We start from the raw sequence: 25,421 nt of genomic DNA on the forward strand, positions 1-25,421 counted from the left end.
CCCAGGTCTTCATGCATGCTAGGTGAGCACTCTACCACTGAGCCACCTTCCCAGCCCCTTGTCGTTGTTTTCTTAAGCATATACTTTAAAGGAATATTCTGGAAACAAGTTGAAAAGATTTCTCTGAGTCCATTTGTTTTCTAAAGTGTAGAGGTACAGGGGGGATCTGAGTTCCCCTCAGACTCAAGTGATAAGTCCGGCTGCCTAAGATGCCTGTCCGGCCCCTGCTGAAACATCCTTCGGCTAGACAGAGCAAAACCACACATGTTCACTGTTGTTATCTGCCTTAGAGTTAGTCAAACCAAACGCCCTATTTAGAATAGACATGATCTGCATTTCCCAAACCTTGTTTCATGCTCAAGCAAGAGTAAATGCATTCGGAATTTCATTTTCAAAAACAGAAATAAGATTTATTTGTAATCGCTATCTTGGACCACTCTTGCTTCTTTTCACCTTTGGGGAATGGATGATGAGAGGCATACCAGCTTCTCTAGGATGTTTGTTTGTTTTTTTTTTTTAAAAAGACACTCTTTAGCTGAACACATAGACTAAGCCCCTCTGCACGGAACTGTTCTCTGCATGCACACGGAGACTGCGGACCCTGAGCGCACAGCCCCTTCTGGCAAGAGAACTGAAAAGTAAGAACTTTCATTCTAAGCATTAAAAGCAAAGCTTCAATATTAGAAAAATAGGAGCGAGGCTAGATAGATGACAAAGTACTTCGGAACACGCGCGCGCGGCGGGAGGGGCGGCTCCACGGCCAGGTGGCGGGCTCTGGGGCCATCTTCAGGCGGCAGTCAGTCTTCAGCCTCGTATCTGGAATGTAAACGAGCACCGCCATGAGGCCTTTGGTCCCGGCTCTCCTAATAGCTGTCAGATAGGTTTGCCTGACCATCTCTAGCGGCTAGCGCAGTCGTGCTGCAGGGTACCATTTTCTCTCTTTTCTGGGTCACTACTGGGAGGAGTTGGGTATGTTCAGGAGTTAGGATGGGACTCAGTGCTCTCTCTTCAGCAGTTAGATCCCAGATGGCTGAGTACCACCCTCAGCTCAACATCCACAGCAGTGACGACGTGAGTTACGGGTCAGGGAAGCTCCTGTGAGACCAGATCTCATGCTGAGTTCACTTTCTGGCTAGGTGCTAGTGCCTCACGCCTGTAATCCCAGCAACTCAGGAGGCTGACATCTGAGGACTGAGGTTTGATGCCAATCCAGGCAGGAAAATCCATGAGACACTTATCTCCGATGAATTAGCAACCAAAGCCAGAAGTGGAGCTGTGGCTCAAGTGGTAGAGCACCAGCCTTGAGTGAAAAAGCTCAGGGACAGCCAAGTTCAAGCCCTAGTATTGGCACGCATGCATTCACACACACACACATACACACTTTGATTTGTACTCTGTAATGTGATAAAGAAAAAAAGCTGGCTGAATTTCTAGGCAAAACCACGGATGACAAAGCTAACCCTGGTTGGCAGATGACGTGGGAGTGGGCAGACCCCATAGAGGAGAAGTGTCTACGGATGCCTTTCCCGCTGGGCCCGGGGCCTGCGTGCTGGGTGCACACGGCAGAGCCTGGGCCCGGGGCCTGCGTGCTGGGTGCACACGGCAGAGCCTGGGCCCGGGGCCTCGTGCTGGGTGCACACGGCAGAGCCTGGGCCTGGGGCCTGCGTGCTGGGTGCACACAGCACAGGGGCAGCAGCTTCCTTACTTTGCCAATCGTTTCCTCAGGTCTTTGATCTGGTCGTTCTTCTTGGTGAGAATCTCTTTCATGTTTCGATAGGCTGCTGTCTGTTGAAATTTCTTCTCTAATTCCTGTGCAAGCAAAAGAATGCCAGCTGTTACTAACAGAGAGTTACGCAGAGAATAACACGTGTGATGGAAAGGCATTTTTAAATTTTTTGGCAGTCGTGGGGCTTGAACTCAGGGCCTGGGCGCTGTCCCTGAGCTTTTTCGCTCAAGGCTACTACTTTACCACTTGAGCCACACTGCCATTTCCAGTTTTCTACTGGTTCATTGGAGGAGAGAGACAGACTTTCCTGCCTGAGTTGGCGTGGAACCACGATCCTCAGATCTCAGCCTCCTGAGTAGCTTAGGAAGACAGACATAAGCCACCAGCACCCAGCAAAAAATAAGTATTTTGCTCTAAACTTACTGATTCTTTGCTTAATTTCTGATTTCCTTACAAAACGCACTTATTTACCTAAATGTTTAAAAACATGGTTTCAAATGAGAAGCCAATACAATTGTAATACTTCCCCATAACATGTTGGCAAAGTAATTCAAGTATACTATATCCCAAACATCAGAAAGCTTTATGAAATCCAACTAAGCCAATATTTATGCATATGTGCATGTGTGCGCGCACACACAGAAGATACCATATATACTTATTACTCATCCTTGTTCCATTGTTACCCAACCCCCAGCAGAACCTGTATTAAACCAACTTTTAGGTAAAATAAACATAATCCTTTTTTAAATCCCAGAGCAATGCCAGTATTTTAGGAAGAAAATTTTTTATTATAATTAATTCTTTTTTTCTTTTAGTAGTTCTGAGGTTGAGTTCAGGGCCTCCAGCTTGCTATGAAGGTGTTTTATACGTAAGCCAACCTTTTACACTTTATTTTGTGGAGCAATCTTAAACCAGGAACTCAGGCAAAGGATTTTTAAAATTAAACTTTAGCACCCTACTGTAAATAGGTGTAGAAGAAGAAGAATGACATTCCTCTCTGTACATAACTAACGTTAAGGTAATACAATAAAACTGGGAGTGGCGCTGTGGCTCAAGTGATAGAGAACTCGCCTTGAGCTAAAGAGCTGAGGGACAGCGCCCGGGCCCAGAGTTCAAGCCCCATGACCAACTGAAAAAAAAAAAAGATACAAGAAAAGGTCTAAACTTAAAAAGTGTGCCTGTGCCCCGAGTACCATCATTCACAGACCCCGAGAACCGCTGTCTGAGCACACAGCTGCCCTGGGTTCATCTCCGTCATCCGGGTCCCGCAGTGCTGCGCGCGTCAGCTAAGCAGACACAAGCACACGCAGCCGGCATGCAGCCCGCACCTTCTCGGCCATGCTCAGCTGCTCCTGAACCCGGAGGAGGTCGTGCTTGGCTGTGGCAAGGTTCTCTTCCAGGGACTTCTGGTTTTCGGTCTTGTCACTGAGGGTTTTCTGGAACTCGCTCTTGAGAGCTGCCACTGTGTTTTCCAAGTCACTCAGGTCTTGGGACTTGGTCAAGTCCTTAGGAAAAGGAAATAGGTGAGCATGGCTTCCTGTCGAGATCTGGTGTTTTAGAAGGCGCTGTGGGCAGTGCCGGTCCCCTCGGGGTTACCAGTAGACTCGGGGCACCCTTGGCCCAAGGGGCTGAGCAAATGCTCAGCAGTCACTGACTTGTAAATGTATGAAATGTGACTTAGGAATGACGTGCATCCCAGTCTGCCAGGAATGGAGCAGGTGTCAACACCTGCATACGAGTTAAGATGGCAACGAAGTTTCATTTTGAAAACTAAAAAAAAAAATCCTTCGTTTAAAAAAAAAAATCGCCAGGTGCTGGTGGCTCACACCTGTCATCCTAGTTACTTAGGAAGTTGAGATCTGAGGATCGAGGTTCAAAGCCAGCCCAGGCAGGAAAGTCCGTGAGACTCTGATCCCCAATGAACCAGCAGAAAACTGGAAGTGGTGCTGTGGCTCCAAGTAGCAGAATACTAGACTTGAGCAAAAGAAGCTCAGGCCCTGAGTTCAAGCCCCACAACCGACCAAAAAAAAATTTGAATTCTTTCAGATGGTCTAGGTAGTAGGAAAACCCCACAAAATAACATTTCTATCAAAAATTCAGCAGGTGTATGCTTCAGGCATTACTTAAAAGACAACATGATCAGATAATAATGATGACTGAGTGTTTGTTTTCAAGATTTTAAGTCTCCAATACGGGGCAGGAAATGGGCATTTTTCCTACTGGGTGAGGACAGGGAGAGGGAGGGGAGGATGAAGTAGGACTTAATTGTAAACTTTTAACTTCTTTCCACTTAGAAAATGTAAGATAGCTCAAACTTGAATTCACCTGCTTATTTCCTTGGTCAAGTTGTAAATCTTGAAGTGCCCTTTCTAGTTTGGACTTCTCATCCAGTGCATTTGTAGCCTGTAACCAAGTTTAGAGAGAGCACACTGGGTACTTAATATTGAGGTAACGGTCGTTGCTAACTTTGTGAAGGGAACTCTCAATTACCTGCGTTTCAGTGGTTTTCAGCCTTGATTTCAGCCTCTCATTCTCTTCCTGTAGCCTCACTATTTCCTTGGTGAGGAAATTCAAGTCTCATTATTGTAACTCAGAGTCGGAAATTATTTGAAATTCAGTGTTTCACTTCAGAACTTAAATACAATCAAAACGAATACTCCAAAAACAAGAATCAAACCCGCATGCCCTGGTCAGCGGCAGTATCTCAGTTTCTCTCGGCCCACCAGCCTAGACACCTTGGAGTAAGCTCTGCTCTAAGACTTCCTGCCCCTTTTCCCTGAAACACACCACCCCTCTGTCAGCCCTTCCCTCAGCCATTCTCCACAGCCCCGCCCCTTCCGTTCCTCCGGCTGCTGACCTCCAGCTCCTGCATCGCTCATCCCAAACACACCACATCTGTAAACTCTGTGCACCTGCTCAAGCCAGAAGGGTTCTGATGGAGACAGGGCAGCCAGGACATGAGAGCCCCGTGTGACTGTCCGGTCTTGTTTCTCAATGTACTCAAGCACTGCTTAGCGGGGACTCGGACTACTGTGTTCCTTGGCCTGACAGTCCTTCCTTTCTTCTCTGTGACAGAGTAAAGCCTTCCCCTCCAAGGCGCACCTGGATCACTGCACCCCTGGGACGGCACAGAACACAAGGGATTCTCTTATCTTGGCTCTGTCCTTCCAGTGAAACTACCAGATTTTTGACCGTGAAAGTCCAGGTATTATTATCAGGTAGGAGTCTTTGTTTTATCTCTAGCAGAATGTTGAGAATATAGGAATCATGAAAAATTGGATTCTGATCATGTTTAGAAACTTTAAAAAATCCTAGATATTATATGGATCACAAATTCAAAAGCCCATCAATAAACATTGTCCAAAAAAAAAATACCCTCTTAAGCTGGATGCCGGTGGCTCACGCCTGTCATCCTAGCTACTCAAGAGGCTAAGATCTGAGGACCACAGTTCAAAGCCAGCCTGGGCAGGAAAAGTCCTAGAGACTCTTCTCTCCAATGAACCACCAGAAAATGGGAAGGGGCGCTGTGGCTCAAGTGGAAGAGCAACTCGCCTTGAACTGAAGAGCTGAGGGATAGCGCCGAGACCTAAGAGTTCAAGCCCCACTTCTGACAAAAAGAAATCTCTTCACTGTATCATGGAAAGATGAGAGAAGGCAAGCATGCTGTTTTTTGGCCAGCTGGGCACCGTCTCGTCAAACTCTGCGGTAGACTTACGACCTTCTTCCACCCACGACTACCCTTGTGCAGACTTAGAGATTACCACATTACCTTGTTTAGGAGTTCTGTTGTTCCGCCTTCATTAAGTGGAACAAGTTTTGGCTTTGTGATATCTATGATGGGCTGAAACAAAAGAAAGAGCTCAAGTTGTGGTGACTCGAGTAAAGCATGTGTCATCATGTGTACTTTTTTTTTTTGTCAGTTGTGGGGCTTGAACTCTGGGCCTGAGCGCTGTCCCTCAGCTCTTCAGCTCAAGGCTAGAGCTCTACCACTTGAGCTACAGCACCACTTCCAGTTTTCTGGGGTTTATTGGAGATAAGAGTTTCATGGTGGGCGCTGGTGGCTCACGCCTGTCATCCTAGCTACTCAGGAGGCTGATATCTGAGGATCATGGTTCAAAGCCAGCCTGGGCAAGAAAGTCCATGAGACTCTTTATCTCCAATAAACCACTAGAAGACCAGAAGTGGCGCTGTGGCTTAAGTGGTAGAGCGCTTGCCTTGAGCTGAAGAGTGCAGGGACAGCACCCAAGCCCAGAGTTCAAGCCCTATGACCGACCAAAAAAAAAAAAAGTGTTTCACGGACTTTCCTGCCCAGGTTGGCTTTGAATCGGTGCCCGGCCGAAGATGGCCGGGCAGAAGACGGCTACACAAGCATTTCCACCGAGATGTCAGGTTCCCGGCCCCGGGCTCCTGCTGTTTATTCTGAATATGGCCCAGTGCCTAGGACATGCCTGGCCTATAACTTTTAAATACGTATGGGAGGAGGAGGAGAGAGAGGAAGGGAGGGAGCTCAAAGTTGCAATACTGCCGAGATTAAGGCTTATGCTACAGATGAACACTAACTTCATATGGATACCCTGACAGTTGTATAGAATGTAGTAAAAACAAGAATCCATGCCCTCTGATCCTGGGAGTTTTCTCAGCCAAAAATAAGCCCCAAAGGCATCAACAGAAAGCATTTTTTTTTTTTTTTGTCAGTCCTAGTGCTTGGACTCTGGGCCTGGGCGCTGTCCCTGAGCTTCTTTTGCCCAAGGCTAGTGCTCTACCACTTGAGCCACAGCACCACTTCCAGGTTTTCTTTTGAGTAGTATATTGGAGGTAAGAGGCTCATAGACTTTGCTGCCCAGGCTGGCTTTGAACTGCGACGCTCAGATCTCAGCCTCCTGAGTAGTGAGGATTGCAGGTATGAGCCACAGGCCTTACCAGGAAGCATTTCTATGTGTCTGTGTGTGGGTTCAACTTAGCAGTCTTTCAGGTCTTGACAACAGAGATGGGATATAGTGTACCTGTGAAATGGAATGCTAAGTAGCATCACACGGAAAGACAATGTGAGAAAGACAAGTAATTACTACTACTGCCTCCATGTGACCTTGGATACCCTGCTCAAGGTCACAAAGCTGGGGAACAACAAAGCTAAGATTTAAACTTGGGTCTGCCTCACTCGGAAGCCAGTGCTGTATAACAGCTGGGTGAATAGTTTGCTTGGCTGAGATTCAGAATGGACTGTAGGGAGAGGGAGAGAAATAATAGACAAAAACGTTTTTAACAGTTACTTCCAAACTTCTTTTGTCTCAAAATCTCACAGGCAATTTGTGAATTCTACTGTTAACCTGAAAGTTCTCAGCTACCCTACAAATGTCTAAGGGCCTTCAGCATTTTAAATACTTACTATTAAGAGAGACAGGCTGAGGATGACCAAAAATTACCTTTTTATTTGAAGATGTAAATTCTGATTTTTCAAATTCTGCAACTTGTTCTAATAATTCTCTTGAGGATAAAAAGCAAACAAAGAAGAATATTTACTTACAATATATTTTAGCAGAACAAAAGACTAATAAAAATCACTGGAACCAACCTATCATAAGCTAAAGAACACAAATTAGACCAAACTTTACAACATCAAAAGTAAATAATAGGGCCAGGCACCGGTGGCTCATGCCTGTAATCCTAAGTACTCAGAAGACTGAGACCTGAGAATAGTAATTTGAAGCCAGCCTTGGCAGAAAAGTCCCATGAGACTTTTGTCTCCAGTTAACCCTCAAAACTCAGAAGTGGTGCTGTGGCTCAAGTGGTAGAGAGCCGTAAGCACAAAGAGGTTCAGGGACAGTGCCCAGGCCCTGAACTCAAGCCCTACAACCAACAGCAACAACAAGAAGTAAATAATAGTTACAAATGGTTGAGAATCTTTAATGGACTCACTAGATGTGGATGCAAATTGAATCATCTTCGGCACTTTGTGTTGTGTGACTGGGATTTGAACTCAGGGCCTTGCTAAGTGGGTAGTATACCAAATGACTTGAGCCACTCTGCCAGCCCTTTTTCACACTGGATAATTTTGAACGAGGGTCTCGCTTTATGCCTGGGCCAGCCTAGACCGTGATCCTTCTATTTCTGCTTCCATGTGCTGCTGGTTTGACAGGCATGCATTACCATTCCCAGCCACTAAGTCAAAATGAAACTCCTCTTGGCTCTTCATAATGGCTTTTTTATCCTCCCCAAATTGGCATTAAACTGCAATCCCCCAGTCTCTGCCTCACAATTAGGATCGCAGGCTTGAGCCTCTATGGTCCTGTTACACATATAATAAGAGACTGCTAGCAATAAAGCTTAATGTTAATACACAAGTGAATCTGTATTTCTCTGAGTGTCTGTATCTCTGAGGTGCCTGGAGAGATCACTTTATTTCATAATAAACACCATTTGCTAACTATCTGATTTCTAATAAAGCCCTCTCAGAAAATGAAATTCATCTACATTTCCTGAAAATAGCATCTCATCTTCCTAGGAAATGTAGATGGGGTGAGGGCGCCACCTGATGGTTTGCAAAGAGAAAGTAAAGCTGACAAATAACTCTTCTAAGCTTCTTTAAAACCCGAGTCTCCAAGTCTTCTCTGGTCACCTCCCAGTTGCACGAGGTCAGTGATTTGCCTTCCCTGTAGTGTTGGTCGGCACTCTGAGGGAGCCAGCATGGGTGACTCTGCTGTGGCATGCCTGGCAGAGTTGCCACCCTTCTCTATTTCTTGTGGGTTTTTCTTCGCTGGGACTTGAGTTTTTCTTCACTCAGGGACTCAGTTCGATCGTTTCGCTTTTGCTCTCAAGGCTGGCAGTCTATACCATTATGCCACTTTTTGCTGGTTAATTGGATAAAGAATCTCTCGGACTTTCCTACCTTGGGTTGGCTTTGAACCATGATCCTTAGATCTCAGCCTCCTGAGAAGCCAGGATTATAGGCGTCAGCCACAGGCTATATTATAGCCTGGCTGATAGGCTTTTTCTTACAGGCAGTTCCAGTTTTGCTGCCTTTACTGTAGTTTGTAAAACTAAATGTGCCCTCCAACATTGTTAGGCTCAACAACGTTTCAACCAACCTTTTGTATTTTAAAGATAAACATAGGAGTGGCTGGGAAGGTGGCTCAGTGGTAGAGCACTTGCCTTGCATGCATGAGGCTCTGGGTTCAATTCCCCAGCACCACATAAACAAAAAGAAAAATGCCAGAAGTGGCACTGTGGCTCAAGTGGTAGAGCGCTAGCCTTGAGCTGAAGAGCTGAGGGACAGCGCCCAGGCCCAGAGTTTAGGCCCCACGACTGGACCTCCCCCCCCAAAAAAAAAATAGATATAGGAGTTTTACATGCAATAACTTAGAAATAAGCTTGTAATGCTACGTGTTTGGACTGATGGTAATTATTATGTTTGAATTAATTTCTCCTTACATATTACGTAGTCTTTATTTCTTAGCTGATTATAAAGACTGACTATAATACTTTCCAAGGCAACAAGAGCTGCTATAAGCAATTAATGGTGCGTGAACACAACTTTGTATGCTTTAGAGGTCTTTTTTAAAGTATGTTGAAACTGGCTGTCCGTAGCTCCTATCTGTAATCATATCTACTGAGAATACTGAGATCTGAGGATCTCAGCTTCACGCCACCCCAGGTAGGAAAGTCCATGAGACTTTTATTTTCAAATAACTAGGAAAAAAAAAAAAAAAAAGCCAAAAGTGGAGTTGTGGCTCAAGTGGCAGCGCACTAGCCTTGAGTGAAAAAGCTAAGTGTGCACAAAAGCTAAGAGATGGCACCCAGGCCCTGAGATTAAGCCCAGTACCAATACACAGACACACAGAGGCTGAATAGTGCCCAAGAGACTGCTCAGCACCTTGTGCTAGCCTACCCAAAGTTTCTTGCCCCAGTATTCCAAGAAGAAAAGCAGCAATGTCATGCCCTGACTGTACCACTGTGGGTACAAATTCTCTTACCTGTTTTCTAGCTCCGAGACGTCTGTCTGTAGCTTTAGGTACCATTTCTCAGCCTGTGCAAACAGCTGCCGCAGGAGCAGAACATTGGTATAAGCAGTGTTGATGAGCTCTGACTCCACCTCGCTGTGGACCACGGTCTGCAACCCATTCAGGACTTCGGAGACTTCGTCTGCGGTGAATGTCTCCTCCACCAGCCTGAGAAAAACACGCGGGATCCCAGCTTCTACATACACAGGAAAAGCAACTTACCAGATCCCAACCCATATTCCTGAACTCTAAAAAGATTACAGGTAAAAAGCTCTCTAGGAACTGTCTTCTTTGGCAATAAAGCAGATGGGAAAGAAATTAAGGTCAAATTTCATATTCAATGGGCCAAACTGTGGCACATTCTTTAAACATGCATGTTGACAAACATTCCTGTATGTTTTAAAATTTTACCTATTCTTTAACTTTTTCAGTAAGAATTTAAATCTAAATTTGTCCTATTTCATTTAACAACTTATAAGTCACCACAAACGGTTTCACCTTTTTTTTTCTATTATTTCTGTGGCATTTTACTGGTTGTCTGAATAATGCACATGTTGGTAAACACCTGTGAGGGATAAATGGTAACAATCTCTCACTAAATATTTAGTATTCTTGGGACTCAAAGAAAAAAAAATAACTTAAAAAACCCATCCTACTCCACAAAAATGACCCCCATTATCAATTATAGCATTGTTAACCTACTCTTAGCTGTGTATGATAACTTGCACCTTTGTGATAATCTTAGAAATGGATTGTCAGAACCTCCGCCCCAGCGTCTCCATACCCATCACCAGAAAGGATCCACATTCTTAGTTGGTTTCCTTAAGAGTTCCCTGAAACCTGGGAACCAATGGCTCATGCCTGTAATCCTAGCTACTCAGGAGGCTGAGATCCGAGGATTATGGGTTGAAACTAGCCAGTGCAGCAAAGTTCATAGACTCTTCATCTCCAATAAACTACCAAAAGCCAGAAACAGAGCTGTTTCTCAAGTGGTAGAGTGTAAGCATTGAGCAAAAGAAGTTTAAGAGCAATGCCTAGGCCCTGAGTTCAATCCCCAAGACCAGCACCAAAAAGAAAGAAAAAGAAAAGAATGAATGAATTCCCTGATACCTGCTCTCCTTGAGGTCTTGGAAGCAGGAGTCTACAGTTTTGAGTCTCAAGATTCTCTTCGAACGAGCAAAGCGCATATAATTAATAACTTCGTTTTGGTGGTGTTCATTTAAACCCAATTCTGCCTAAGAAAACAGAAGTAAGTTGTTAGTCATGAAAAACTGACAAACTAACAAAAATACACAGAAAGGCCAAGTGCTTGTCATCCTAGCTACTCGGGAGGCTGAGACCTAAGGATCCCAGTTTGAAGCCAGCCTGGGCAGGGAAGTCTGTAAAACTCTTATCTCAAATTAAGCACACCAAAAGCTAGAAATACTCTGTAGATGTCAATTAAGTTGGTTTGGGTTAGGGTGTCCAGAGGCTTCTTGCTGGTGTTGTTTGGCTGGTCTGTCCTTTGGTGAGAGTTTACTCATTTTTGGGTGCAGGGAAGTAGATCCATGGTCTTGACCATGCAACGCTGAAGCGCAGTCACTTGAGTGTCAGATCTCAGTGGCAGAAATTTTTTAAATGGGTTGGAAGAAATGCCATGAATGGGGGACCCTGAGATGAAGAGATCCCGTATTGGAAAGGTGGATTCTTTTGACCAACTTTATGAAGTTGCAATTCTCCTCCCCAAGCTCCTCGAACTCTTGGATTAATTTTTTTAAATTGTTACTATAAAGGTGATGTACAGCGGGGTTGCAGTTCTGTGAGTCAGATAGAGTGTCTTTCTTTTGGGGCCAGGTCCCCCCTTCCCGCCCCCCGCCCCAGTTGTATGGTTCGTTCCCAACATAGCGTCAAATGCATACCACGTCTGCTTTTTTAGTTTGTTTTGGCGCCGGTCCTGGGGCTTGAGCTCGGGCCCTGGGCTCTTTCCCTAACCTTTCCCCCCCCCTTTTTCCTCCTCCAGGATACACCCTTCCATTTCCAGCTTTCTGGTGGTTCACTGGCAGGTAAGGGTCTCAGGGACTTTCCTGCCGAGGCTGGCTTCCAACTGTGATCCTCCGCGGAGATAAGGCAAGCTGGGGCACTGAACTCAAGTCTGGGGGAAGGGGGGGGGACCAACCCTGAGTGTGGGGGGCGTGTGCGCATGCGTGAACGCCCCCTCTCAACACCGGCCACCTGTGAATGAGCGAAGGTGGGGGGGCGCGGGTGTGCGTGCGCGCATGCGCGAATGTCCCACCAAGACACCCCCCCCCTCCTCTCCCTGGCCCCTTCAACACCGGCCACCTGTGCCGAGGTGAAGGCGGGGCCGAGGGAGCCGAAGTGCGCGTATGCGCATGCGCGAAGGCCCCCTCAACACCGGCCACCTGTCAGAGGCGGAGCCAAAGGTGTGCGTGTGCGCATGCGCGAAGGCCCCCTCAACACCAGCCACCTGTCAGAGGCGGAGCCAAAGGTGTGCGTGTGCGCATGCGCGAAGGCCCCCTCAACACCGGCCACCTGTCAGAGGCGGAGCCAAAGGTGTGCGTGTGCGCATGCGCGAAGGCCCCCTCAAGACGGGCCACCCGTCAAAGAGGCGAAGGCAGGGCCGAGGGAGCCAAAGATGTGCGTGTGCGCATGCGCGAAGGCCCCCTCAACACCGGCCACCTGTCAGAGGCGAAGGCGGGACCGAGGGAGCCAAAGATGTGCGTGGGCGCATGCGCGAACGTCCCTTCAAAGCCCGCCACCTGCGGGGCAGGCCAAACGTGTGCGTGTGCGCATGCGCCCCCCCGCCGTCTCCTCCAAACCCCCTCGCCGCCGGACCCGCAGGGCGGAGGGGTGTCCGGGCGGCCCGGCCTCGCCCGCGCGCAGGGAGACTCGGGGCGAGGGCTTTCCCCGGAGCCTGCGCCGCCCAGCGGCCCGCCGCGGGGCCCCGCCGTCACGGGCGAGCCGGCGCTGCTCGGGGGCCTCGGCTGTACTCACCATGGCGGCGGCGGCGGGGAGGAGCCCCGAGCCGAGCCCGGCGGGAGCCACCAGGTGAGTCGCCTGCCCGCCGCGTTGACGCGTGTCCCCTCCGCTAGCCGGGACCGACAGTGGTCGGAGGGAGCGGGAGGCTGTTTGGAAGCCTCCGGTTGCTAATGGGAACGGAGGCGCGAGGACGCGCGGCCGCCGGCCCTCTCCCCCCGCCCCCCGCGCGGCTTTACGGGCTTCTGATTGGTCCGTGAGGACCACGCGGCGCGGAAAGCGTCTGCGAACCGAGCTCGTTCCGCCGTGCCCAATTGGCTGGCGTTGCCTCCGGAAGTCCCGCCTTGTGGTGCACGTTGACCGCGAGGGCGGGCCGCCGTTGCCCCTGGTAACCCGGGCGGGGGGGGGGGGCATGGTAGGTCCCCAGTGCGCATGCGCGCTTCAGGATGGTTGGGTGGTCTTTGCGAATTTCAGACTATGGTTATTATTTAGTAGACAAATAATTTATTTTAATCACGATTTTATTATTTTTAAGGTGTTGTGCAGGTGCTTACCATTTAAAAAAAATTGTCTTTAAGTAGTTGTACAAAGAGATTCTACAAAACAGTATATAAATACGTTTCTATTGTTGTGGTTGCTGTCATTAAGTAGCTGTACTGAGGGGTTACAGTTCCCTAAGTCAGGTTATGAGTGCCAGGCTTCTTGGTCAATAGCACCTTTCTTTCCGTAGTTTTGTCCTATCCCTTCCCCCCCCAATCTGGCCCCCCCCCCCACCCCCCGCCTCAAGTGACATGTACACATTTCAGACTTCACCGCTCAAGGGTATAAGGTGTGGGATCTATACACCTTTATTTTTCTCAGGGTTTCTACCTGTCTGAGACAGGTTGACCTGTGAGCATTCCAACCTCCAGATAGCCCCCCAAAAACCCTTACTCTGTGTATTATTTCCCCTTGGGCTGCTGGCAAAAGTCTCTTAATTTAGCACCTCTTTGCTTTAACAATAACTGCAAAAACATAGGTTGGCCGAAAGAGTAATGAATTCAAAAACAGACTCTAGAATCACCAGAGAAGCTTGTTTGACAAATAACTTTGCCAGCCTCACCCTCTCCCTTCTCCCCTGGCTTTCTGATGGATGACGTCTAACTTGAATAGTTAGAATCTGCAAATATTGGTTACGCCGGCCACCCAGGAATCATCAGACCACTGTGTTTTAAGACACTCAGGTCCTAGAAAAGTTGTTGTAGGCAGAGATTATTTCCAAGTTGTGCCCCCCCCCCCCCCCCCGTTTGAGTGCATTTAGTCCATCAAGGGGGCTCACTTAGCAGGCTGGGAAAAGAAACAGGAGGCATTTAGGTAGCTAACAGGTGAGCCCTGTTTCGTAGGCTTTTGTTGAGTCAGATTTAAAACAGGAGAGGACACTTGGCATTAGCTGACCGTGGACAGAAGAGTTAATTAAAATTTTTTATTGTTATTAAGGTGATGTACAGAGGTTGCCAGTTTCTTAAGTCAGGTAATAAGTATATTTCTCTTTGGACAATGTTGCCAATTTCTTCCAGAGAATATCTCCTTTAGTCTTTGGCCCTGAGTTTGTTTGCTCAAGGCTAGTACTCTATCACTTTGAGCTACAGCTCCAGTTCCAGTTTACAGGTGGTTAATTGAAGATCAGAGTCTCATGGCCTGTCCTGCAAGGCCTGGCTTTGAACCATGATCCTCAGATCTCAGCTTACTGAGTAGCTAGGATTACAGGCATATGAGCCATCAGCGCCCGGCTTCCTTCTTTAATCTTACTGTGTGTGATTGCCTAGAGTCATGTCTTGGTGCATTTTAGTTTGTGTTTCTGCATATGAGAGGAAACACGTACCATTTGTCTCTTTGAGGGTTGGCTTAGCTTAGTTAGCACTATTTGTTCTAGGTCCATCTATTTTCTTGCAAATGACATGTTAACTCATTGTAATGATTGTGTAAAATTCTATTATGTATAAGGACCACACTTTTTTTTCTTTTTGATCCACTCATCTATTGTAAGGTATCTGGGCTGTTTCCATAACTTGGCTTTAGTGCATCGTGCAGCCAGTGAACATGGGTGTGCTAGGGTCTTTACTGTATCCTGGCTTGTGATGTTCTGGGTAGATGTCCAAGAGTAGTATGGCCGCCGGGGCGTAGTGAAGAGCTATGTTTAGTTTTCTGAGATACCTCCAGCCTGCTGTCCAGAGTGGTTGCACTAGTAATAGGGTTCATTTTTCCCCAGAGTCCCACCTGCATTTGTTAGAATTCTTGATGTTGGCCAGTCTAATGGGGTGAGATGGAATCTCACAGTTGTTTTGATTTGCATTTTCTTTATGGCCAGGGATGTTGATCATTTCCTCATATGTTTATTTGCCATTCTTCCCTCTTTTTTTTCTTAGTCTATGTAGTGAGTGGTGTATTAATTTTGGGAGTGGGGGTGAGGGGTTAAGTTCTTCTTTTCTTTCTTTATTGTCGGTTGTGGATCTTGAACTCCGGGCCTGGGTGCTGCCCCTGAGCTATTCAAGAGCTCAAGCGGGGGCCTTGAAGCTGTGTGATAGAGCCAGTTCCCAAAGCAAAACCAGATAGCACATAGCAACTGTTCTCATACAGATTCTGGTTTCTGGGACGGTTGTTTCTCTTCTCGTTTCTTGCCAGACGTTTTTATTCTCAACCATAGAAGATGATGCAGAAAGCTTCCTAGGTGTTCAGTTCTTTCCCAAGTAAACTTAAAACTTGGGTTGTCAGAGCAGCAGCCGGCTCCGCCCAACTTCACCTTTGGCCAGACGTTCTGTGCTTGCTTGGGCTCCAAGTGTCATCTGGGTAGACTCAGCCTCATTGCAAGATCCTTAAGGACAGGGCCTCTCATTCCTCCCCCAACCCCCACAGCGCTCACTCTCGAAGCTCAGGTAAAATTTCCACGGTAGCACGGTTCTGTTGAGTGAGTTTGTTGAACACACACACACACACTCTCACACTGGGAATTTCACAGAAGCTTTTATGAAATGAAAGGATTGCTGAGAAAACAAAGTGTATTTTCCCACAAACAACATCCTATGAATGTTGCTAAGCTTATTACTGCTGGAGGAGGGGGAGTTATGAATGTATACTGCCTGTGTTTCATTTGTGAAGATGTTTGTGGCTTGGGGATTTGTTTTTCGGGTTTTTTTGGGGGGGGGGTCCAGTCGTGGGGCCTGAACTCTGGGCCTGGGCACTGTCCCTCAGCTCTTCAGCTCAAGGCCAGCACTCTACCACTTGAGCCACAGCGCCACTTCCGGCTTTTTTCTTTTTGTTTATGTGGTGCTGAGGAATCGAACCCAGGGCCTCATGCATGCAAGGCAAGCGCTCTACCACTGAGCCACCTTCCCAGCCCTTGGAGATTCTTTTTTTAAACTGCATCAGCTGGTTCTTCTATTTTCATCTACTCTGTACCGAGGAGATAAGGAGATCACTGTGGGCCAATCTACCCAGCAGAGGTGGATGGTGTTACACAAGCTGTCCAAATAGCAAGTCAGGAAGATGTCTTTGCAGCCTCGAAGTAATGAAGTTGGGTGGGAAAGGGCTGAACTTGTACTGCAGGTTGTTGACTAGCTTGGGTTGCTCACCAGAGCAAATAATTCCAACTGTGAGAAAGAACAGTTCATTGCTACCCTACTTCATCAAGAGTTCTGTAGGCTCATGCCTTTTTGAATTTGAAAGTGTGACACTCGATTTTAAAAAGTGTGACAAATGTTTAGAGTCGTGTGTGTGTGTGTGTATGTGTATGTATATGCTGATTAAACTTTCTATTGTGTATCTTTTTGTTGTTCAACCACCACCACCACCTTGGCTACTTCCTCAAATTATAACTGCACAAGCTGAGAAGTTAGGTCTTTAGTATAATTGCATGCAAGAGGCTGGACTCAAAAGATTGGTCTTTCAATATAATTCCACACTGTGGTTTTCCTGTCACCATAGTGTACCTACTGCTGGTCTGCTGTTTTTCCTTTCCCATATAGGGTTTTTTGTTTTTTGTTGTGTGTGTGTGTGTGTGTGTGTGAGAGAGAGAGAGAGAGAGAGAGAGTATTAGAGCTTGAACTCAGGGCCTCATGCTCTTGTTTGCCTTTTTTTCACTCAAAGATGGTGCTTTGCTACTTGAGCCATGGCTCCCTTCCAGCTTTTTTGTTTGTTAATTGGAGAGAAAAGACTTATGGATTCATCCAGGCTGCCTTTGAACACAGGTCCTCGGAGCTTAGCCTCCTTGGGTAGCTAGGATTACAGGTGTGAGCCACCAGTGCCCTGCAAGTAGCTGAGATTTTTTTTTTCAGGGAAGGGGCTAGGATCAAAAGTGTCTATAGAGTAGTTCTCCATTTCACAAGAAGCTATTTTCAGTTTTGGGTTTTTTTTGGTCGGTCGTGGGGCTTGAACTCGGGGGCCGGATGCTGTCCCTGTGCTTTTCTGCTCAAGGTTAGTATTCTGCCACTTTGAGCTGCAGCACCACTTCCGGTTTTCTGAGTGGTTTATTGGAGATGAGAGTCTCACGGACTTTCCTGCTCTAGGCTGGCCTTGAACTGTGATCCTCAGATCTCAGCCTCCTGAGTAGCTAGCATGACAGGTGTGAGCTGCCCACAGCAGGCTTCTTTGTTTTGCTGTTTTGTGTGTGTGTGTGTGTGTGTGTGTATTGTTATAAGTAAGAATAAGAGGACACTTCTTTTTGAATAATGTCACCTCTTCCCTCACCCTCTCCCGGTTTTTCCCTTCTGTCCCCACCCACAAGTTGGATAGTTCATTTTCCACATGGTATCTACTATCACTGTTGTATTTGTTTCCCCTTTGTCCCTCTATTTCTGTGCTCCCCCCTTACCCTTCCAAAGACAAAAAAAAGACGAAAATGAAAACAGATAAACCAAAAAACCTGTTTGTTTCCATTTCCTGGAGTTCATTTTGATAAACTGTTCTGTGAGCAGATGCACATAGCTGTTGAGCCTTTGTGATCCTCTCCTAAGAATATCCTCCTTTTGGTCTCAATTTCTGTGAATGCCTAGAGACCTGTATAATTGATCATTTCCCAATGCATTTGTTTTTCTTTTACCATCCTGTGTGTGTGTGTGTTAAACTAGGATCTCTGCTTGTATCCACTGAAGCTAGCTTTTATGAAGTTCCATGATGGGCCACTAAAGGGCTGAGACACGCCTGGGAATGTGGAGGTCATCACCGGCCAGCCAGCGTGTGTAGTCCTTGTCATATGGACCGACATGCATCTACCCCACACCTCCCAGCAGCGCAGCCATGGCGGACGGGGGGGGGGGGGGGGGGGGGAGAGGGGAGGGAGAGAGGGGGGAGGGTTGGGAGCAGTAAACCTTTGCCTGGAAGCTGCACATGGACCATTCCACCCTTCTGGCCATTCTCCAACACCCTAATTCCCAAATCCCTTGATCCGGGTTGGATCCCCAAACTGCCCCATATAAATGACCCCCACTTCCCTATCCCTGTGTGTGTGTGGCATTGTATGACTAGATGTCCTGAAATCTAAAGCTGCCTTTTCAATACACACACACACACACACACACACACACACACACACACACACACACACACACACACACACACACACACACACACACACACCTGCCACCTTGCCTCAGATCGGCTTGTAACTTAGCTGGGACCCCGAGCTCTGTTTTCTTCTGGCCCCTCAGCCTTTTCCTTGGTCTCCTGTCAGGAGCTTCATTCCATCACACCCACATGCTCAAAAGGTTCTATTTCTTCCCCGATTGCCCTAGTCACGCTCTCAGCTCAGTTGTTTGCCGCCTTAACTAAATATTCTTTATTTTTTTTCTGTCGGTCGTGGGGCTTGAACTCTGGGCCTGGGCACTGTCCCTCAGTGCTTCAGCTCAAGATGAGCGCTCTATCACTTGAGCCACAGCGCCACTTCTGGTTTCCTAGTAGCTTATTGGAGATAAGAGTCTTCACGGACTTTCCTGCCAGGGCTGGGTTTGAACCGTGATCCTCAGATCTCAGCCTCCTGAGTAGCTAGGATGACAGGCGTGAGCCACCAGCGCCGACTTTAACTAAATATTCTTTTCATCAGCCATGTTTTTATTCTTGCTCCCAAACTGGAAAATTCACTGGGCTGTGTTGGCTTCGTGGAAACTGTGTGTGTGTGTGTGTGTGTGTGTGTGTGTGTGTGTGTGTGTGTGTGTGTGTGTGTGTGTGTGTGTGTGTGTGTGTGTGTGTGTGTGTGTGTGTGTGTGTGTGTGTGTGTGTGTGTGTGTGTGTGTGTGTGTAATGTCCTCTGGGCTTTATAGCTGCTTAGCTACTGTCTTTTTATCCTTTAGAATGGCTATTTCACCCGAGTGACTGTCTTCAAGTTTTCTGCTCTTCTACCCTTCATCTCCTCTCCCTTCACCCGACATGACTGCCCCTATTGCTTTACTTTTTTCTTTCTTGTGCTGATCCTCTGCCTTGAACGTCCCTTCTCACTTGCCTTTTTTTTTCCCCTCAAAGGTGGTGCTGTGCCTATTGAGCTACCCCCTTTACTTGTAGCTTTTTGCTGGTTAATTGGAGAGGAGACTTGTCAGATTGTCTGAGCTGGCTGCAGACTGTGATCGTCAGATCTTAGTCTCCTAAGTAGCTAGTGCCCGACCTCCTCCTACTTTTCTAGAAGATTTAGCTCTCTTTGTATCCTTGAACTTTGGCTTAAAGCAAATTCCTTCATACATGTGGTATTTAAAGATTGTTAACACCTGCTCCTGGCTAGGACACAGGAAAATAACCTAAAAATAACTCTGGTAGGAGGAAGAACTAGTCTGCCTTTTTTCTATTGGGGCAATCTGGAACTTGCTAGCAAAACTGAAAATGCCCACACCCTTTGACCCCTCAATTTACCTGCACTTCTAAGAATTTAAGAAAAACAAGAGTGCCGAGATGCGTGTGCAGATGTTTGCTGCAGATTTCTGGATGTGGTCAACTTAACTGGGCCTCTCTCTCGGGGAACATAAATTATGGTGCGCTACCAGGGTGGTGTTTCTGCAGCTGCCTAAGAGAATGAGGAAGGAGCCACCTGCACCTGCCTATAAATCCATCCACCCATAAACAGTGGGGGAAGAAAAAGTGAGAGCACTGGCCAAAAAAAGATCCCATGCAGACGCCAGTGGCTCAATGCTTGTCATCCTAGCTACTCAGAAGGCTGAGATCTGAGGATCATGGTTCAAAGCCAGCCCAGGAAAGTCCGTGAGACTCTTATCTCCAGTAAACCATCAGAAAACTGGAAGTGGCGCTGTGGCTCAAGTGGTAGAGTGCTCGCCTTGAGCTGAAGAGCTGAGGGACAGCACCCAAGCCCAGAGTTCAAGCCCCACGACCGACAAAAATAAAAAGAAAATCAAAAATAAATAAAATTCCATTTGGATAAGTGCACACACAGACAAATGCAGAGGTTTGTAGAGCGCCTTACAGTAAAATATGTGAAGAGGTAATAGAGTAGTAATCCATGCCTACATAAGTCTGACATTTGGGTTTATTGAGTAGCCAAGACATTTCTAATTTAATTGAACAGGAACGATGACACTACATCCTTGGTTATCTCTGCCAGTGTTTTATGGGATCATTGCAGCGGAGGTTGCTTCTTCCTAAGACCCAGGACTTGACCTCTTCCTTCCCCTCCCCTCCCCTCCCCTCCCCACACCTCTCCTCTCCTTATCTCCCTTTTTCCCTCCTCTCCCTCCTCCTCTTTCCCCCTCCTCCTCTCCTCTTTTTTCTCTCCTTTCTCTACTCTTTCCCTCCCTCCTCCCTCCTCTCCCCGTTCTTCAGGAGTGAGCTTGAACTCACGGTCTTTCACTCTCCCCTAGCTTTTTTCACTCACGGCTGGCATGGCATCATTTGAACCACACCTCTGCTTCATGTTTTTGCTGGTTCATTGGAAATGAGTCTCTCAGGCTCTCCTGCCCAGGCTGGCTTTGAAATCTTGATCCTCAGATCCCACCCTCTTGAGTAGCTAAGATGATAAGTGTGAGCCAACAGTTTTTTTTTTTTTTCCTTTATGTCTTCTCTATTCTGGAGAAGAAGTGGATGGAGCAGACAGGAACTTGACTTAGTTCCCTAACCCCTGTCCTGACCTGTATTTGCTTTGTCTGATTTGAATGAAGTTCATCCCATCCAGATTCATGGCATTTCTCCTTCCCCCCAAGAACCATGAATAGCGTGATGCAGGAATATTGATGAGTATCAGACTCCTTTTTTGTTGTTGTTGTTGGCTGTACTGTGGGAATTTTTGGAGAAAAGGTACATACAAATTTTCATATGGCTCCCTTTGAGACTAGTAATTATCAGCCTTGGTTCATCATTCATGCTTTCCCCAGATACGGAGGGCAAAATTATCAGTGGTGTAAGTATCACAGGGCTGCACGCAGAATCCAAGCTGTCCCTTTCAACCTTTAGAAAGACTGTGAACCGCCTCCTCTTCTTGGCCTGGTTCTTAGGAAGGATTTTTGCCCAGGGTGAGCTGTGATCCAGTTCTCCTTCTCCTTCTCCCTCTTCTCAGATCCATCGTGTCTCACTTGAATCTGTCTTTATAGTAAAGCAATGTTAGCCTGGTGCCAGTGGCTCACACCTGTAATCCTAACCACTCAGGAGGCTGAGTGGTTTGAAGCCAGCCCAGGCAGAAAAGCTCATGAGACTCTTATCTCCAATGAACCAGCAAAAGGCTGGAAGTGAAGCAGAGTTCACGTTATAGTGCCACCTTTGTGTGAAGAAGCTAAGGGACAACGCCCAGACTCTGAATTCAAATCCCAGCATTGGTCTGCATGCCTGTGCATGCGTGTGCGTGCACACGCGTGTGCGTGCACACCCATGCACACGCCAGCAGTGTTTTCCTGTGGTACCGTTATTAAAAGTAATAATTCTAAGAATTGTTAACTTGAACCTTGAGGTTGCTCATTGTGTGTGTGTGTGTGTGTGTGTGTGTTTGTATGTGTTTACCACAGAAATCGGTGATTGTTTACTTACAGTGGTAAATTGTGGTTTTTCTGAGGTGGCTGATTTACCCATCTTGTGATTAATCCAATAACTGTGAATCCTCTGGCCTCCACGTTTTCTTAGGAAGTAGGGATAAGGCTGGGAATGTGGCTTAGTGGTAGGGTGTTAGCCTTGAGCAAAGAAGCCCAGGGACGGTGCCCAGGCCCTGAATTCAAGTCCCAGGACTGGCCAAAAAATAATAATAAATAAGGCTATGTCGGGCATCAGAGGCTCACACCTGTCACCTTCGCTGCTAGGAGGCTGAGATCTGAGGATCGTGGTGTGAAGCCAGCCTGGAGCAGAAATGTTTGTGAGCCACAGCTCCACTGCTGCCTTTTTTGATAGTTAGTTGGAGATCAGTGTCTCAAGAGACTTTGCTGCCCAGGCTGGCTTTGAACTGCGATCCTCAGATCTCAGCCTCCTCAGTAGCTAGGATCGCAGTGGCTCACGCCACTGGCCTGCTTTGTGATTTTTTTTTTTTTTTTGGAGGGATCGGTTGTTTTCAGAGACAAAATGTGGGGGGTGTCTCCATTCTGTATAGGTCCCGATACTCTGGCTTTGTTAGCAAGGTGCTGAGGCGGCTTCCAGGAAATCAGACAGCGCCTGGGAAGTGGTTGATTTCCCAAGCCTGGCTAATAACCCATACAGACTCCTTGTGGCTCTTACAGTTATTTCGAAAGAATGCACAGAAGCAAAATGAAAAGAAGGGGGGAAAAAAAAAACCCATCAGACATCAAAACTTCAGAGGGCAAAAGTTCAAGAAAGGATTTATTTTTAAAGTTCAAAGATCAGGTCGCGTGGTGAGTAAGATCGAGAGCCATGGTTAAGATGCAAGAAGAGGTTGGGAAACCCAGTGGAGCTGTTTTGTTTGGTGCACATTTGTACTTTGTGAGCCCAGCAAGCCTGCCATCTACCCCGGCCTGTTCCTAAAGAGCCTGCCGGAGGTACAGTCCTTTGACTTCAGTGTATGTAGGGAAGAGATCAAGGCTAGTTATTCACACACATACATATCCACATCTAAACACACACACGTGTGTGTATGTACACATATATAGCATATGCTGGTTGCAGAAGGGGTATTTCCATTCTGGTATTTCCACATCAGCATGCAGTATGCATACAACATAGCCCATCAACTTCACCCCCTCCATACTAACCCCTTCTCCCCACACTCCTGCTTTTTCTCTCTCTTTGTCTCTCTGTGCTGGTTCTGGGGCTTGAACTCAGGGTTTTGAACTCGCATTGGTTTGATTGTTTTTCCCACTCGAAGCTAGAACTCTATCCCTTGAGCTTCCACCTCCACTTGCAGCTTTTTTTATTTATTTATGTTTTTGCTGGTTAGCTGGAAATGAAAGGCTGGTGGACTTTTCTGCCCGGGCTGGCGTGGAACCTTGATCCTCAGATCTCAGCCTCCTGCCTCGATCCTCAGATCTCAGCCTCCTGAGTAGCTAGGATGACAGGCGGGAGCCACCAGCGCTCAACACGGCGGGGGCTAAAACCTATATTGATTTCTACAACTTTCTCAGGCTTCAGTTTAACCCACTGCAAGAGTTTACTCACCCTTCACCTAAAAAAAAGAAATCTACTCATAGAAGCTGAAAGCTGTGGAGGAGGTACAGCGCTTAGGACAAACTGATTTTATGCAAAAACCCAGTGTCTCAAAAGAAAAAAGCCACGTGGTTCGCTGAAAGTAGCAAGCCACTACCAAAGTTTTCTCCTCCACATCGGCTGCATGTTACCATCACATTGTCAGTGTCAGAGAACAGAAATCAACCGATTTGGGGGGTGCTGAAGCTCTCTTACTGTCCCGCACAGACATTTCTGCCCTGGCTGGCTTCCAGCCTCGGTCCTCAGATCTCAGCCTCCTGAGTAGCTCAGATTATAGGCGTGAGCCACCGTCGGTGGCCTCGTAGGCTCAGACCACGCCAGCACGGAGCCCCGATTTTATGTAAGCCCCCCAAGGGCTCCGCCGTCGAGTAGTAGCTGAGAAACACGGCCGTGTTTGATGTGGTCCCAGCCCCGCTGTTTATTAAGAAGCACCAGAAGGGAAGCCAGGTGTCCCGCCGGGCCGGCTCTGGGGACCCGGCCGTCCCCTCACCGCATTTGGTAGATGTGGTGAGCGTTCTGACACGACGATAAGAAGCTCATCATCTCCCTCACCTCCAACGCAGAGAGGTGAAGAGGTGAAGCCCTCTTGCCCTTTTCAGAATGACTACATGGCACCAGCCCCACCCCGGCAGTGGCCTCCTCCCCCTCCCCCCAACATGCTTCAGCTCTGACCCACACGGGACACACACAAGCCGCGCCTGGGCCAGAGCACGTGCGCGTCTCTCTGTCTCTCAGACACTGGTGCAGCCCGCGGTGCTCATCGGAGATCTGCGCCAATGCCAAACAGCACCGCCCCCCCCTCCCCTCCCCCCCCACCCCCTCCACCCCCCCACCCCCCCCACCCCCGCCCCAGAGGCCTCTGCCTCCCACTGTCCCATGAGCCGCACTTCTTTGGGGTTGCATTTATGTGGGTGCTGGGTCTTGAACTCAGGGCCTGCATGCTGTCCCTGAGCTTTTCTTCTGCTCAAGGCTAGCGCTCTACTACTTATGCCACAGCTCCACTTTCCTGATTGTCAGCACTCTGCAGAAATGATTGACGGGACACATGTACATGCACGCGCGCACGCACGCACACACACACACAGTGGGTGAGGTCAACCAAGAGGAACACGAGTGTGTAACTACACACGTCGACTCAGAATATTCCCACATGCGGCTTCACTTAAGCCTGCTGACATCTTGAAGGCACTTTTGAGGTTTCCTGAAACCCAGGACTCACCCGAACTTCTGCCTACTTAATGGTGAGAAGAAACAACCCAGCTGTCAAGCCAAGTGCCGGTGGCTCACATCTCGAATCCTCGCTGTCCGGGGCAAGGGAGATGCGCAGATCCAGGATGGAAATCAGCCCAGCAACACATCTGAGAGACTCTTATCCCTGGCTGACCAGCAAGAGGCTGGAGTTGGAGCTGTGGCTCCAGAGGTAGAGCACCAACCTTGAGGGAAAAAGCCAAGTAAGAGAGGAAGGTCCCGAGTTCAAGCCCCAGTACTGACATCCTTCCCCCAAGTCATCCAGCAGATCACCACATGATGGCCTGAGTAGAGAGGTGGTCACAAGAAGAGACAGAGGGGCCCTCTGGCAACAGATCTGTGTGTGTGTGTGTGTGTGTGTGTGTGTGTGTGTGTGTGTGTCCTGGGGCTTTAACTCTGGGCCTGGGCACTGTCCCTCAGCTCTTCAGCTCAAGGTGAGCTCTCTACCACTTGAGCCACAGCGCCATTTCCGGTTTTCTGGTGGTTCATTGGAGAGAGGAGAGTCTTCTGGACTTTCTTGCCTGGGCTGGCTTTGAACTGCGATCTTCAGATCTCAGCCTCCTGAGTAGCTAGGATGACAGGCATGAACCACCGGCGCCCAGCTCAGGCAGCAGATCTTAATGTGATGTTGACCAAAGAGTTCTAGAAAGTTTACATGACTAGCTGAGGTGTGTACATTAGAAAGTTGTTCTGAGGACCCCCCCACACCTCGGGGTGGCAGTTCCGAGATGATGGGGTGGCAGACAGATGGCACGGAAGTCTGGAACCCAAGATGTCAGCTCAGCGGACAGGGCTGCTTTGGATGTGGTTTAGACATCCTGAAGTCCCAGCGTGTGGCCAAGGTGGAAATCGCTGTCCCCAGGATGAGTTAC

The 25,421-nt window shown here is 47.8% G+C and overlaps 1 protein-coding gene and 1 long non-coding RNA gene across 3 annotated transcripts in view; one reads left to right on the plus strand and one right to left on the minus strand.

The window, feature by feature from the left end:
• Lztfl1 (leucine zipper transcription factor like 1) lies at positions 1-12,915 on the minus strand. Of its 2 annotated transcripts, none has more exons than XM_042671054.1 (10): positions 12,718-12,915; positions 10,837-10,961; positions 9,700-9,894; positions 7,153-7,213; positions 5,499-5,570; positions 4,225-4,285; positions 4,055-4,137; positions 3,058-3,234; positions 1,706-1,809; positions 1-816 (listed from the first exon to the last, which is right to left on the minus strand). In XM_042671054.1, the coding sequence occupies exons 1-10, from the start codon at positions 12,718-12,720 to the stop codon at positions 798-800; spliced, it is 900 nt and encodes a 299-aa protein (XP_042526988.1). In that variant the 5' UTR covers positions 12,721-12,915; the 3' UTR covers positions 1-797. The 2 variants fall into 2 exon arrangements, with proteins under 2 accessions (XP_042526988.1, XP_042526987.1); XM_042671053.1 differs by having other exon boundaries at positions 2-816; positions 4,055-4,132; positions 4,220-4,285.
• The window catches only part of LOC122100698, a 23,440-nt gene continuing 10,724 nt past the window's right edge, over positions 12,706-25,421 (plus strand). Inside the window, exon 1 of the long non-coding RNA XR_006146233.1 lies at positions 12,706-12,771. This is a non-coding gene — a long non-coding RNA (uncharacterized LOC122100698). The remainder of the gene's footprint in view (positions 12,772-25,421) is intronic.

This window comes from Dipodomys spectabilis, unplaced genomic scaffold (assembly GCF_019054845.1).
Source record: "Dipodomys spectabilis isolate Male_0828 unplaced genomic scaffold, ASM1905484v1 ptg000595l, whole genome shotgun sequence".
Classification (NCBI taxonomy): Eukaryota; Metazoa; Chordata; class Mammalia; order Rodentia; family Heteromyidae; genus Dipodomys; species Dipodomys spectabilis.

Bases quoted from the DNA above. Each gene is read 5' to 3' on its own strand.
- Lztfl1 (XM_042671054.1), bottom strand. The intron at 4,286-5,498 runs GTAATGTGGTAA...TTCCTCACCAAG, and splicing joins CAACAGAACTCCTAAACAAG to GAAATAGTGAGGCTACAGGA. The intron at 4,138-4,224 runs CGCAGGTAATTG...TCTAAACTTGGT, and splicing joins AAGGCTGAAAACCACTGAAA to TACAGGCTACAAATGCACTG.